The sequence below is a fragment of the Aquarana catesbeiana genome, linkage group LG09, assembly GCF_042186555.1.
Source record: "Aquarana catesbeiana isolate 2022-GZ linkage group LG09, ASM4218655v1, whole genome shotgun sequence".
NCBI classification, from domain to species: domain Eukaryota; kingdom Metazoa; phylum Chordata; class Amphibia; order Anura; family Ranidae; genus Aquarana; species Aquarana catesbeiana.
The window spans coordinates 182,560,068-182,574,451 of NC_133332.1; the positions used below are offsets into that span (position 1 = coordinate 182,560,068).

General features: G+C 39.7%; 1 protein-coding gene across 1 annotated transcript in view; it reads left to right on the forward strand.

The window, feature by feature from the left end:
• Window positions 1-14,384, forward strand: part of THOC2 (THO complex subunit 2) — a 251,420-nt gene that overhangs the window by 160,119 nt on the left and 76,917 nt on the right. Inside the window, exons 32-33 of the mRNA XM_073599433.1 lie at window positions 1,102-1,160; window positions 2,674-2,709. Coding sequence (XP_073455534.1) covers window positions 1,102-1,160; window positions 2,674-2,709 — 95 coding nt within the window. The remainder of the gene's footprint in view (window positions 1-1,101; window positions 1,161-2,673; window positions 2,710-14,384) is intronic.

Sequence of the window (14,384 nt, forward strand, 5' to 3'; positions counted from 1 at the left end):
GGGACCCCCACATCCAGTTTTTTTTTTTTTTTTTTTTTAATTTTGGTTCGGGGTTCCCCTGTGGGGAATTCCCATGCCGTTTTTATCAATGAACTTTTTAAGTGTATTGTCGGACTGGCAATTCATTAATAGCCGCGAGTAGTTTTAAATTACTTTTTTTCCTTTGAAATGTCATTTTGCTGTCACTGTTCTAAACACGGGAAACATGCGCCCCTTTACAGGCATACTATAGACACCCCCCAGGTACAAAATTTAAAGGAATATTACACTTTTATTGTTTGACTTTAAGCATTATTAAAATCACTGCTCCCGAAAAAACGGCCGTTTTTAAAACTTTTTTTTTTGCATTGATACATGTCCCCTGGGGCAGGACCCAGGTCCCCAAACCCTTTTTAGGACAATGCCATGCAAATTAGCCTTTAAAATGAGCACTTTTGAACGTTCGAGTCCCATAGACTTCAAAGGGGTTCTAACGTTCGTGCAAAGTTTTGGTCTGTTCGCAAGTTCTGGTGCGAACCGAACCGGGGGGGTGTTCGGCTCATCCCTACTGTCCACCAACGTTTACTATCCAACCTGACAGAACTGGAGAGGATCTGCAAGGAGGAATGGCAGAGGATCCCCAAATCCAGGTGTGAAAAACTTGTTGCATCTTTCCCAAAAAGACTCATGGCTGTATTAGATCAAAAGGGTGCTTCTACTAAATACTGAGCAAAGGGTCTGAATACATAGGACCATGTGATATTTCAGTTTTTCTTTTTTAATAAATCTGCAAAAATGTCAACAATTCTGTTTTTCTGTCAATATGGGGTGCTGTGTGTACATTTAATGAGGAAAAAAATGAACTTAAATGATTTTAGCAAATGACTGCAATATAACAAAGTGAAAAATTTAAGGGGGTCTGAATACTTTCCGTCCCCACTGTATATAGGTTTGATCCATAGGCATTATTTCAGTCCCTATAAACCACAAGTGATTGATTTTTTTTTTATTTCCCTCCTTTTTTACGTTGACTTGTTTTTAAAGACCTACGTTTTTTTTTTTCTCTTCTTTTTTTTTTTTTTTTTGTATCTTATGCATGTTTTTCTTTTTGCTTTTTTACAGAACAAAAACGACGCAAAATTGATACGCATTCTTCTCCATCACATTCCTCAGCAGTAAAGGTTAGTATAGCGTGAGGAAGGCTGTATCCATAATAGGCTGACCTGTGTGGAACACAAGAGTCCATCTTCCTTCAAGTTGGGTGCCAATAGTCTGCTGGAAAATCGCTGGAGGTTTTTTGTTTCCTTTATTTTTGTTGATATTTTGTATTTTTGAAATTGCCCTATATGGACTCCAGTTTTTTACAAAGTATTTATTTTTCTAAAACCCTCAAAAAAATAAGCTCAATCTTCAAGGACCTAGCAGTCAAATATATTTTTGTACATAGAGTGAAAGTGAAAATCTGTGCAAGAGAGCTTTTTCCAAAGTGCCTCAATATTTCTAAGCAGTCCGTTTTTTTATTCTATAAGTGAGTGAAAAAGCTACAAGCAAACCTTCAAGATATGTCGTGGAAAGTTTTTTTTTGTTTGTTTTTTTTTTCCTTTTCTTTTGATTTTTGATTTTTTTTTTCACTCAAATTTATTTTTCTATCGATGGAAGAGAGCACTGAATATGGTGATTGGATCCTGAGGGGAATATAAAGAGTGTCTCCTGCATTCTTCAGAGCTTCATCTGGCTGAAATGTGCCTTCGAGGATAGGATCCTGAGTGGCTCCACAGTCAAGTCTCGTGATCAACCAACGTGCCTGTCCTAGCTGCATAATACGAAAAAGCATGCGGCTTCTGTTGTATCCTGGAAAGTGTATAATATCCCCATTACCTGTTGATCCCTGCATTACCGAATAAAGCAGATTTGGCAGCTGTATAATTGTCTTCTCATCAATTGAAGAGCAGTCCCTTGGCCATCAAGCATCATCATGTTGTGCATAGGCTGCAGTGAAGACTGGGTGGCTAAGTCCATGCACCCTTTGCTCCTTATACTGTTTGATGTTCCATTTCATTGGGATCTATTTTTATGTTTTTTTCCCTTCTGTGATGAGCCACTAAAACTGTAAGTGCCCCACTTCTGTCCAGGAACATGGATTGCCAAGATGTGCCTTGCAACTGTCATGGGATTCAGCACTTTTTTCATTTTTGTTTTTCTCTTTTGCTATTTTGGTAAGGTAATATGGTTTGACAGAACACACTTGATTACACATTGGACTTCTATAGAAGCTATCACATTGTACATTTTAATTTCATTTAATAACTTTTAAAAGCCTCAACATTGGCTACCCAATTGGGTGCCAAAGAGAGCTGCAGTTTAACCTTGGTTAGCTTTTTCAACTTTTTTTTTTTTTTTTTTTTTTTTTTTTTTATTATTAAACACACTTCTCTTATTACATTATGTTTATTTTTTTTATTTTTCTATATAATGGGACACAAATTTTATTTCTGTGTAATGCATATTTAATTTGTTTCATTATAGTATATAGCTGTTTCCATGTTGTTTTTTTTTTGTTCAGTATTAACAGCATCAAAAGATTTATTCCCTCCCCCTTCTCAAAGGAGTAGCTGTATTGTCAAGGTCACAACCATGGCCCTGGTTACTGACAACTATGCCAGCTTACGTGTCATCTCCATTCATTTTCTACAGGACAACCTCAGTGAATTTAAGGACTCTTCAGCAAAGGTTTGAACTACTTATATCATATTGTAATTTTCTGTCTAACATTCATATAGATATGTCAATGTAATGGATGTCTATTATTTGGTTTAAATATTGACATGATCTATTTAAATGTATAGAATACATTTGAATAAATGCAAATTCTAAAATAGACAGTATTTATTTTTACTGTTAACTGTTTTTTTACTGGTATCCTAGTCTAAAAGCCCATCTTTCCCAGACCACTCTAATTACTAAGCTTACGCACCTTAGATTTGATGAGTGTGTACTGCTGTGTGTTGGATCCCAGTACTGGTGAGCTGCATAGACTTCAGAAGCTCAGGGCTAATGCTTGCCTATGTAATTATTTGCAGCTCATCATCACTGATGCAGGAGGCTCACGAAAAGCTGATATAAATAAATGCAGCAAGCTGCTAGAAACTGCTGCACACGCTTGTCTGATCCGAGGTCTGCATATTTGTCAGAGGTGTTTGGATGGTTAGTGTGTTTTGAAATAATAATAATAATAAAAAAAAATTATTTCAGAGGAGAGGTGTGTTTCCCGACTTTTTTTTTTTCTTTTAGCCTTTGCATTCCAAACCTCACTCTAATTCAAGCTTTCCCTTTGAATTTAAAATGTAATGGCAGTGATGGGGTAATGACCCCAGGGTTCTGCTTGAGTTATAGAGCGGTCTAAATGATGGTGGGAAACATGGCAGCCTAAGTATTTCACCCAACTCGTTCTGTTTGGGAAACAATGACATAAGAAAAAAAGGTTCAGGCTGGGTTCACACTGATGCGGGTTTCCCCACATCCAATTCACTTGACAGGAGAGTATGACCGGTTCTGAATGGAGCTGTTAACACAGCTCCACGGTCTGAATTGGAAAAGGGTCCTTTGCGTCTTTGACTCTTTCAGGTGCAAATTCAGGCAAAAATTCAGACCTGATCCGCAGGTATCTAGTATGCAACGCACTAGTATCTAGTGCGTTGCATACTAGCACATTATGAAATACTTGCCTCAGAATGAAGCCCTCCCAGCGGCGCCCTGTCACGTTTTTTTTTCCTTCCGGTTTCGCGGGCTCTGACGTTGTGAGTGGCCGGAGCCGTGATGACCTCACGGGAGCCCTCGGTTTCGGTAACCAGCTCTGAAGGTCCATTACGGTATGCCCCACCATCAGAGCGCCTGCTCTGCTGATGTCCGTGGCTGCATGAAGGGTGAATATCTCCTAAACTATGCATGTTTAGGAGATATTCATTTTACCTACCGATGAGTCTTATTTATAGACTTGCCTGTAAAAATTACAAAGCAGGGTTTACAACCACTTTAAAGGCTAAACAAGCCCTTTTCCCCCATTTCCCTTCATGGAATTAGTATCCATTTTTTCATAGAGCCTAAAGCCAGCATATTAGTATGAACAAGACTAAGAATGTTTCACATTAATTTGTGAGCATATTAAAAAAAAAATCATAATTTAATGGTCTAATAATAATATTTCAATAGTTATGTGAAAATATAAGCAAAAACCAACATATCAAAGATGTTTCAGTAAAAACAAGACCACTGATAAATACTGAAATGTTCATTTGGAATATCAAATATGAATACTAGAATAACTGTTGCACCTGGAATATGACATAGGTGAAATAAAAATCCTCTATATAATACTAATAAGCAGGTAAATGTATAAAATTGGACAAACCCTGCTATTACATGCAAAAGGTGAAAACTTTATCAGTGGTATCAATTAAAAGAACTGCTTTGCCTGGGATGTAGTGCAAAAGTGTTGTAAGTATCTTACTTAGATGCCATTGCATGGATTTAATCTGGCATTCTTTTGTTTGGTTTAAGCTAGAAGAAAAAAAACTGTAATACACCTAATCCCGTGTAACCCTAAACCTTTTTTTGGTTTAATTCGATAGGATACATTTTTACACATTTTTAAACATTTATCAATAATCTTTTGTTAAGTTAAAGTTTGGGCAAAAAAACATATTCAGTACATCTGTCCAATGCATGTACATCTCCCATTGTTTTGTCCCTATAAAAAGGCTGCAAGTAGAGAAAAATACTCATGGATCTGCCAGAAATCCAGCTTGTAACTTCTCTTTTAAGCTGACAATAGGGTGCCTTTGCTGCTTTGAAATCCCAAGCAGTGTGTTACCCCTGCTGGATTTCTTCCCTTCTGGACCTCCCCCTCAGCTTATCTCCTAACATGATCAAGTGCTGTTCTGTAGTCCAGCAGGAGAAGTTGCTTGAGATTTCATCGCAGGAAATGGAGTTGTCAGCCCAAGCAGAAAATTAGGAGCTTGTTGTATTTCTGGCAGGATCCACAGGCTTATACTAATTGTATATAACAGGACATACAACTTATTCATACACATATACTGTTTTCTCTACTTGCAGTTTTTTTTTAAGACAAAACATGGAGAATATGAATTTTCAATTCCACCCTTCCCTATAAAAGCGCTTAACCATGGTGTTCGAGACTAGCCTAGCTCTGAGGAAGGGGGTGTGCCCCCGAAACGCGTTAGCTGTACCCCGTGTTCTGTGCCTGTCCATGCACTATGTTTATGGCCTTTTGTCAGTTGCATTTTGTGAGTACCCACTTTTATACAAATATGTATTATTAAATTATCTCTGGTAATGCACTAGGTGTGCGCGCCTTCCATTTCTGCTTTCCTTGTAGTTCCTTTCGAATTACTCCATCTGAGGAAGGCAGCATCCACCTAGTTTTGGGATACCATGTATACCTTTCACACCACCATTTTATGTGACCTCTGTTACTCCACACCTTGGAAGACCTATTAGCGCTGGAAGTGACTGTTTTTTGTAACACACACTCCTTAACCTTATTTATAATACTAAGGCAGGCCATAGATGATGCATTTTATTTTTTTTTGGTTTAACCAGCGAGTTGAATGAAAGAAATCATTTGATTCTCCCCATCAATACATTCAATATTTGTGGGAGAATTCCTCCCTCTGAGCTATCATATTCAGACAGCGGGGTGAGTTCACTGTTTTCAAAACACAATGATCAGTGTTGCTGGTTATAGCTGGCGGGACTGGTTGGGTGAAACGAAACCCAACAGGCTGGTTGTACATAAAATGATCGAGAGATGGATTTCTGTACAATTATCCTGCCCTTAGATGAATAGAAATTCAGCTGTTCCCTGCAGAAACGGCAGAACTTTAGTACATCTATGGGCTGGCTTTAGCTTGTTATTTTTACCAGATTGTGTGTAACCTCAAGGTGATATTTTTTAACTGCCAAGAAAACTTTGTAAGATGGCAGTGAAAACATAGGTGTCATGTTGATCATATGAACATGAGTAAGCTGCTATGGTAGCTTTTATCTTTGAATAATTTAGGCATTCCTTTTTGTTCATTATTAGCATGTTTTACAGTCCCAATAATTAATACATTTTAAGATGTTAAACATCAACATTGGATTTGAAAAAAAAGGATCAAATAGATTATATTAGGGTGGTGATCATGCATTCATTCGAATCAGACAGGCTTGGTGACATTATAATTGGGTATTTTTTGACTGCAAGTTTTTTCCTGTATACTGATTCCTGACTGAAACAGTTGTCATGTCTAAAAACAGAATTCCAGGCAACAGCTAAACATATGTTTAAAGAGAACCTATAATGTTAAAGTCACAACATTTTTACTAATCGTTAAGCAAGGAGCAAAAGTTATTGCGTAATTCTTTTTATAATGTTTAAAAATAGTTTTGTTTTTTCATTGTGTACATGTATACGTATACCACAGACACAGTTTTATGGATTGTGTGTTAGGGATCTGAATGCAGTGCATGCTTACTTACGCACCTCTGTGGATGTCTCTATTGAAAACAATGCAGCCGCATTCAGATCCCGAAATAAAACCCGCTTTTTTTTACTGCCAATGGGCATCTTGCTAGAAGAGCAAGACTTCGCTTCCTTTTTTCTTATGTGCCCTTCTAATCGCTGATAATCTAATGGACTGGTAGGAGGAATGATCAATGGACAGCAGAAAAGGTGAAGGAGGTACAGACCAACAGACAGTAGGAGCATGTTGACGTGCGTTTGAGTGTATGTTAAAATGCTATGCGTGTTTTCTGTGAGATCATATCCTGTCCCTGTTTGCTTGTCATTCATTTTGTCCCTAACTCGTAAAGTTTTTTTTTTTTTTTTTTTTTTTTTTTTTTAACCTGCGCTGTGTTGATGTGCGTTTTTACACGTGTTTATATGCCTTGCTTTAAAATACATACATGTTGCATTTTAACGCAGCACAGGTTAACGCAGAGTTGTAATGGTCATATAGACACAATTGTTTTTATGTGTGTTTATGCGTTGATCTACATTTTACAAGTGCACTAAAAGACAGATCAACACACTAGTGTTTGATAGCCCTCATAGTACATGTCAGCAGATATATCATTATCCCTAGTAGCACAGTAGTGACCTGGCAAACTTGCATTTTAGTTCCCAGGCATGCACTCCATTTCTTCTGAAAATGACCGTATTCAGCGGCAGGAGTGGGCCACATCTGTATTTGATGATCTAATACTGCAGATAAAATATCTCTGAGGCTACAGAACTAGAGTGCCTAGACGAGTGATGGCCAACCTTGGCACTCCAGATGTTTTGGAACTACATTTCCCATGATGCTCAAATACACTGCAGAGTGCATGAGCATCATAGGAAATGTAGTTCTAAAAAAACAGGTTGGGTACCAAGGTTTGCCATCACTGACGTAGACCATGTCACACCTTGAAGAGCAGTGCTACCTCTCAAGAGGGATTTAAAGGGGAACTAAACCCACTGAATTGCTGTGTATGCCTTGAATGATAATTGTTAAATTTGCCATTGTGCTTATGCTGTCCATCAAATGACTAAGGTCATAGCTTGTCACGTGTGCTGCAACATGGAAACTGCAGATCAGAGTCGATGGCAGCTTCCTTGGCTGCAGGGATGATCTTAGGCATATTCAGATTCCAGTCTGGACCTGCCTGAGCTGTCCTGCCAGAAAGCTGTCACTGCTCACCATTAATCGTAAGTGGCCGAGGTATTTCCCACCCCTTGTATACGTGCGGCTGTAGAGATGGGAATGCCTCGGCTGTTTATGGTTTATGGTGCTCTGTGACCGCTTTCTGGCAAGGTAGTTCAGGCGAGTTCGAACTAGCATCTGAACACGCCTGAGCTCATCCCTATTTGGCAGTAAAGGATAGGAGGGGTTTACTTGCACTTTAAGGCAAAAAGTACATTTTTTTTTCAGGGTAGTAATTGATGACAGTTCTACAATTTGAATAAAAACTACACACACTTACACATGGTTTGAACTGGATGGACCGGTCTTTTTTTTTTTTTCAACCCTATATACTGTGCAGCTATGTAAAATTCAGCTTGCTATGTATTCTCCATGCCTGCACGCAGAATCAAATGGTGTTACCATATGGCTGCTCTGTACTAACAGGCAGTGGCTGGAGCTGCTCTATCCCAGTTCTATAATACTTCTTGGTGCATTCTGGGATACAGGAACCTATACTGGTTCTCCCCGAGTGCTCAGTTATAAATGCTTCACGAACACATAAATTCTTTGTTGAAATCAGTGGACTGACCAGCGTTAATGCCTCATGAACGTGACATGCTGCTTAACCACATCCCACCCAGCCTTCATTCTGCTACAGTTTCACAGCGGTGGTTTCATTATCGTAACTGGGAGTCATATGACGTCCAGCAGGATTAGCCAGGCGTGTGTCGCTCTAACACACCGCCTCTCCGATCTCGATAAAGAGCCTATGATGTAGGCATTTACCATGTGATCAGCTGTGTCCAATCACAGCTGATCACATCGTAACTAGGAGGTGCCTGCTATCGGCTTTTCCTCTACTTGCGCCCTGTCAGAGCGAATAGAGGAGAGACGATCAGTGCATTAATTATCAGTGCAGACCCATCAACAATGCCAATCAATGCCCGTCAGTGCTGCCCATCATTGCCGCCCATCAGTGCCTTCTATCAGTGTCCATCAGTGCCACCTATCAGTGCTGCATATTAGTGCAGCCTCAACAGAAAACCGAGCAGTGATCAAATACCACCAAAAGAGAGCTTTATTTGGGGGAAAAGAAAGGTAAAAATGTCATGAGTACAGTGTTGCATGATCGTGCAATTGTCATTCAAACTGCAACAGCGATTAAAAGCTGAAAATTGGCCTGGGCAAGAAGGGGGTGAAAGTGTCCAGTATTGAAGTGGTTAAGGCCCCATTCACACCTGAGATTTTCTGCTTGAAGCTTGTAGCTCTAATATGCTCAACAAGCCAAATCCCATTAATTTCAATTGCCCCTGTTCACATCCGAGTGTTCTGTCGCCTTGAAGCAAAACGCCTGTCCCTCAAAGTACATGAGCTTTTTTTTGGTAGATTACAAGCATTTTTGGCCCTATGAACTTCAATAAAAACGCCTGACTTCAGTGTTTTACAAGTGTTTTGTCACACATTTCCTGTTCATGCAGCAGCTCTCCACCCGTAATTCCTGCTCCCTCTCCTTCACCTAGTCCTTTCTGTTGGCTAAACAAAAATACACGAAGCTATAAAGCGCTTGTAATACGCTCCTAAAAGTGCTCAAAACTTCCAAATAAAAACTCCAGTATATCTCTACGCTCAGGTGTGATTGCAGCCTTCAGCTGAACTCCAGCTTTTCTTAGTTTAGCTGGCCCAAACAAGCTATGTCCCTCAAGAACATATGAGGCCTCTTGATGTGCAGTATAAACTGTATGTAGCTGAAGCTGTATACAGTACTGTGTTCTGGGTTTGAGCCAAGACCTTCCTGTCTCATACCCTGAGCACAAGAGTCTATTTGAGGGGCGCTCAGCAATTCATAGAAAGCAATGTATTCTAGCAATGAATACAAAGCTTCCTCTGTCTGGCTGAGTCAGAGGTGGGCTGATGTTACAACCTCTGACTCAGCCAGTCACAGGAAGCTTTGTATTCATTGCTATAATATATTGCTTTCTATGAATGGCTGAGCTTCGCTCAGACTCTAGTGTGTTCCTGGTATGAGTTGAGAAGTCTTGGCTCTAACCTGGAACACAGTGGTGTATGCTGTATGTAACGTCAGCTACATGCAATTCATACAGCACTTCCATCGGCCTCATATTTTGTGAGGGGCATTGTTTGAGCCAGCTTCACTCAAACTATGTAAAGTGTAACAAAAGCTGGAGTCCAGCTTTAATTTTTAACATGGAACAACACAAAGCTACTGTTTGTGGGTGAACAGCACTGTGTGGTGCCATTTTAATATTCATGGCAGGCATTGAAGGGTGGTATGAGGCTTTTAAAAATGTTGAATAACTGCCACATAAACAGAGTATTGAAGCACATGTGAACGAGCCCTAAATGTAACCTTGATCCAGTGAAACACATCAGTCTTTTTGTTGTTCATGCACTCATTGTGCTCAAGCCCTTATATTCCATTCAAACTTCCGTTTCTGACATTGAATGCATTACCAAAACATTTTCTTGTGTGCTTTTGCATGGGTTTAACATTTTCAAAAGCGCTTCTAAAGTATGCAACTGCTACTCCTTAAAAATGCATGTCAAAACACACTTGAACCTTCTTAAAATGGAGGTAGCAGTTTACACCGTATTCTAGATGAGTAGATGCTCGGTGGTAAAGCTGCTGGCCCCGAGTTTGCTGTTCAGCAGCAACAGTGGTAAACATGATCACTGGTTTGTTCATATAGTAGTAATCTTTTGACCCCTTTCACACTGAAGGTGTTTTTAGCACTAAAAATAGCGCCTGAAAAACGCCTCGGTGCTTTACTGCTAACGCGGCACTGCCCCAGTGTGAAATGGATCTTGGGATGGAAGCTTCAAGTGATTGTAAAGTCTCGCTTTACAAAAATTAAAAAAATAAATATGTTATACTTGCCTCCTCTGTGCAGTTGGTTTTGCATAGAGCACCCCGGATCCTCCTCTTCTCGGGTCCCTCTTTGCTGCTCCTGGCCCCTCCCTCCTGACGAGTGCCCCCATAGACCAGCAGCTTGCTATGGGGGCACCCGAGTCAGAGCTCCGTGTATCCATTCAGACACGGAGCCTCGGCCCCTCCTCTCTCTGCCCTGATTGGCTAACTGAATTTGACAGCCAATGGCCCCGTGGCTGTGCCGCAGCCAATCAGAGTCCAGTACGTCTAGGTAATCGTGGACATTGCTGAATAGAAAAGGGGCTCAGGGTAACTATTAGGGGGTGCTGGGGAGGCTGCTACACACAAAAGGTTTTTTTTTATCCTAATGCATAGAATGCATTAAGATAAAAAAACATTATGCCTTTACAACTCCTTTCATGTTTGCATGATGTGTAGATTTTATAAATGCCTGTTGCCTCAGCCCAAAAAATAATCTAGAATCAGTTGCTTAGCTGTTCTTCCTCTGTCAAACAGGGGTTAATGCAATCTGCTCATCTATTTTTGTGTGATCAGCAGAATGTCAGCAGCTGTCACATGTTGACCTTGCTTGCACATTTTCACCTTGTATGGAGGAGTATATGTGGACAAATGCAAGGAGGAGATGTATTGCTTTGTGGCTTATCATAAACCTACACCTGTATTTCATTTTTAACCATCTCGTGTACATGATCATCGGAATACTAACTCTCTTTTAGATTGATTTTATCATTTTTCAATCGATTTCTCAACATGGTGATCGACTGCATATTAATTCACATTTCCCTGACCCCCCTCCCCCAGCCAGTCCCTTCTGAATTGGGCAAATTTTGGTCCATCATTGGCCAGTTGTAGTCCAAGTAACTTTACAGGACTTAGACTGGGTGTGTTCTTGGTGAAACCAGATTGTTTCCTCAGGTGCCCCATTTTGTCACTTTTTTGTATTTATCTTTACAAAATAATTAACTGTCAGGAAAAAAAAAAGATTTGCATAACTTTTATTTTTAGAAAGAGAAACTATTTTGGGGGGGTTATACTTTGATAAAATATAGTCAGTGCAAAATGTCTTTTTTTTTTTCTGTGGATTACTTCCGAGTCCTTTTTCTTTTCACTAGGCCAGTAGTTGGTCTTCTGTTGTGTACAATCTCTGGAACCTTAGTAGAGATTTAATATACACACTAGTAAAACAAGACCAGCTTTATGTCAAGTAGTTCTGTCTCTCATTGTTACCTTATCTGTTATCCTTTCCTATCCAGATTTCCTATAATCTTTACACCTTTATCTGCTTAAAGCTGAATTCTATGTATTGATTTAATAACCTTGTTAATTGGTCCACCTTGAACAATTATACTTATGCCCAACCTGTGGGATCCCTATGGAAGATGGAAATCACTGTAGTAGTCTTCACTACTACATTGGTCGCTACTGTCATGTCCTATCGCACATTGCATGGTGCACTGGCCAAGCAAGCGACCACCTGTGTTCACTATGCAGCAGGGTAGCCCCTCCGCATGGTACCTGGAAGATGGTAATTACTGTAGTAGCAAAGACTACTACAGTGATTTCCAGCTTCCACAGGGGTCCCTCAGGTATGGCATATGCATACCTACATCAGTCCAAGCTGAATCAAGTTAACTATGCTATAGTCTATTAAAGTGAAACACATCAAACCAAGGTATTCCCACTATATCATCTACATTTGAGTTGGCGCTGTTATATTAACACATGGGATTTGGTATACAGAGGCAATATTCTATATTTTGATGTACAAATGGACCATCATGTAACTGGCTGGTATTTGATGCCTATTTAAGTTTTCACGTACTGGAAATTAATTAAGATGGGTTTATCATAAACTTGTGCCATTATCAAAGTTTGGCACTCAAAAAAAAAAAAAATTTTCCATTATGATATTTTTCTTTGCTTCATTAGGGATGTGTTGCTATCTGATGCACAAACAATCCGATGGCTTTTGTTAATTTAGACCATTCTGTCCAGAAAAACTGTTCCTTTTGGGTTATTTAACCTCTATTCCTGTTTTGGTAACAATGGTCACCAGGACAATCGAAAGGTTAAATCACCTTATTGTCAAGGCACAGGCAGTGATAAAATTTCAAAAAAGGTTTTAAAGAGGTAACTCCACTTTTGCTAAGAAAAAAAAACACAGTGATCAATGTACATTGCAGAGTTTTAACAAACTTTGTTGCAGATAGTTACTTTTTTTTTGTTCTTAAAAAAAGTCTGTGTCCATGTACCCAGTGAATCTGTGCTGGTTTTATAATTATCAGCCAGCTGCTACACCTGCCGAATGCTGATGGAATTGACAACAGGGTTTGCATCCATTGAGACGTGATTTCTTTTTGGGAGTATCTCGCCAAAAAAGAAAATTTTGAGGATGCTCAAAATCAGATTTGTATCTTAGTGCAGATTTCTGGACTTCTGAGAAAATCAGCGAGCCAATCACACAAGCAGGAAATTACATTTCTGGGAAACGTTCTGTACACCATCTGTGTACAGAAGCCCTTCAGGTTGCCATATTGCATTGCATTTTACATAAACTTGCAACACTGCAGATTGAAAAGGAAAGTACATTTTTAATAAAATTCAATTACAATATGACTTGTGTAGCAATTGCTCATGGCATCATATATTTTTTGTTCTTTTTTTCCCCCACAAAGGTGGAGTTACACTTTAACTCCAAACCACTCCATCTAAAACTGGCAAAAAAGTTTAGACCTGCGCTTCAAGACCTCTGTTTACAGTATGAAACCAACAGCAGTTACTTGGATACAGTTGCATCCAGTGGCCACAAAAATAGCTTCTATTGCTCTGTTTATAGCTTTTCAGAAGCCATACCTGTAAACTGTGGTTGAAAAATGCTAAATCTAACAGTTTAATATATCTAAATTTGTCACCTTAAACATTTCGGTGCTCACTGATTTAGTGGAGCGATTAAAACAACACTTCTCTTTTACATGGTCCTCTAACTCTTCTTCCACAGAATATAGGCAATTTATACTCAGTTAACTACCCTCTGATATTCGGGAAATTGGAGGCTGACTTGCATACATGGTCGAGATGTGGTCTTTCCTTGCTGGGTAGGATACATGACATTGTTACAGCGTTTATTATACCTCTTTAGGTCCCTCCCCATACCTATAAAGAAACGGCTGCTCCTCAAAGTTCAATCGCAAATCACTCGCTTTGTCTGGAGAATCAGGGTTACCGTTGTGCTAAAAAAAAGTCCTCTTTCGCCTGAAAACACAAGAGGCCTAGGACTCCCTAATCTTTGGTGGTACTGCCAAGCTCACAATTCTCCATAGTCTATGCTGGAGGATCCAAACCTGATTGGGTCTCTATGGAAAGGCAAACTGTTCTCCTTAATGCAACTGATTTTCTGCTTTGGTGCAACCCCACATTGAGACCATCAATCCTATCCCCCACCTTATCCCGTTCCTTTGCCTTGTGTGATACATTACACAAACATACTTCCCTAATCTCCTGCACAAGACCACTATCGCACCTATTCCTTAATCTGTCCTTTTTTGCCAGGCATGAATATACAAGCTTTCCTTTGGTGGCTGAATAAAGGTCTATTCTGAGTAGGCCACTTTTTTAACTCAGTGGGACCGATCTCCCTTGGATACTGCATAAGCAAACTTGAAATGCCCCCTTCAGAGTAATTTTCATGGATCAGAGGGGAGGCGTCTCCATTATTTATTCTTTACTGGCAAACGGAGACGACAAACCATCTTATGCCCGAGCCTGGAAGT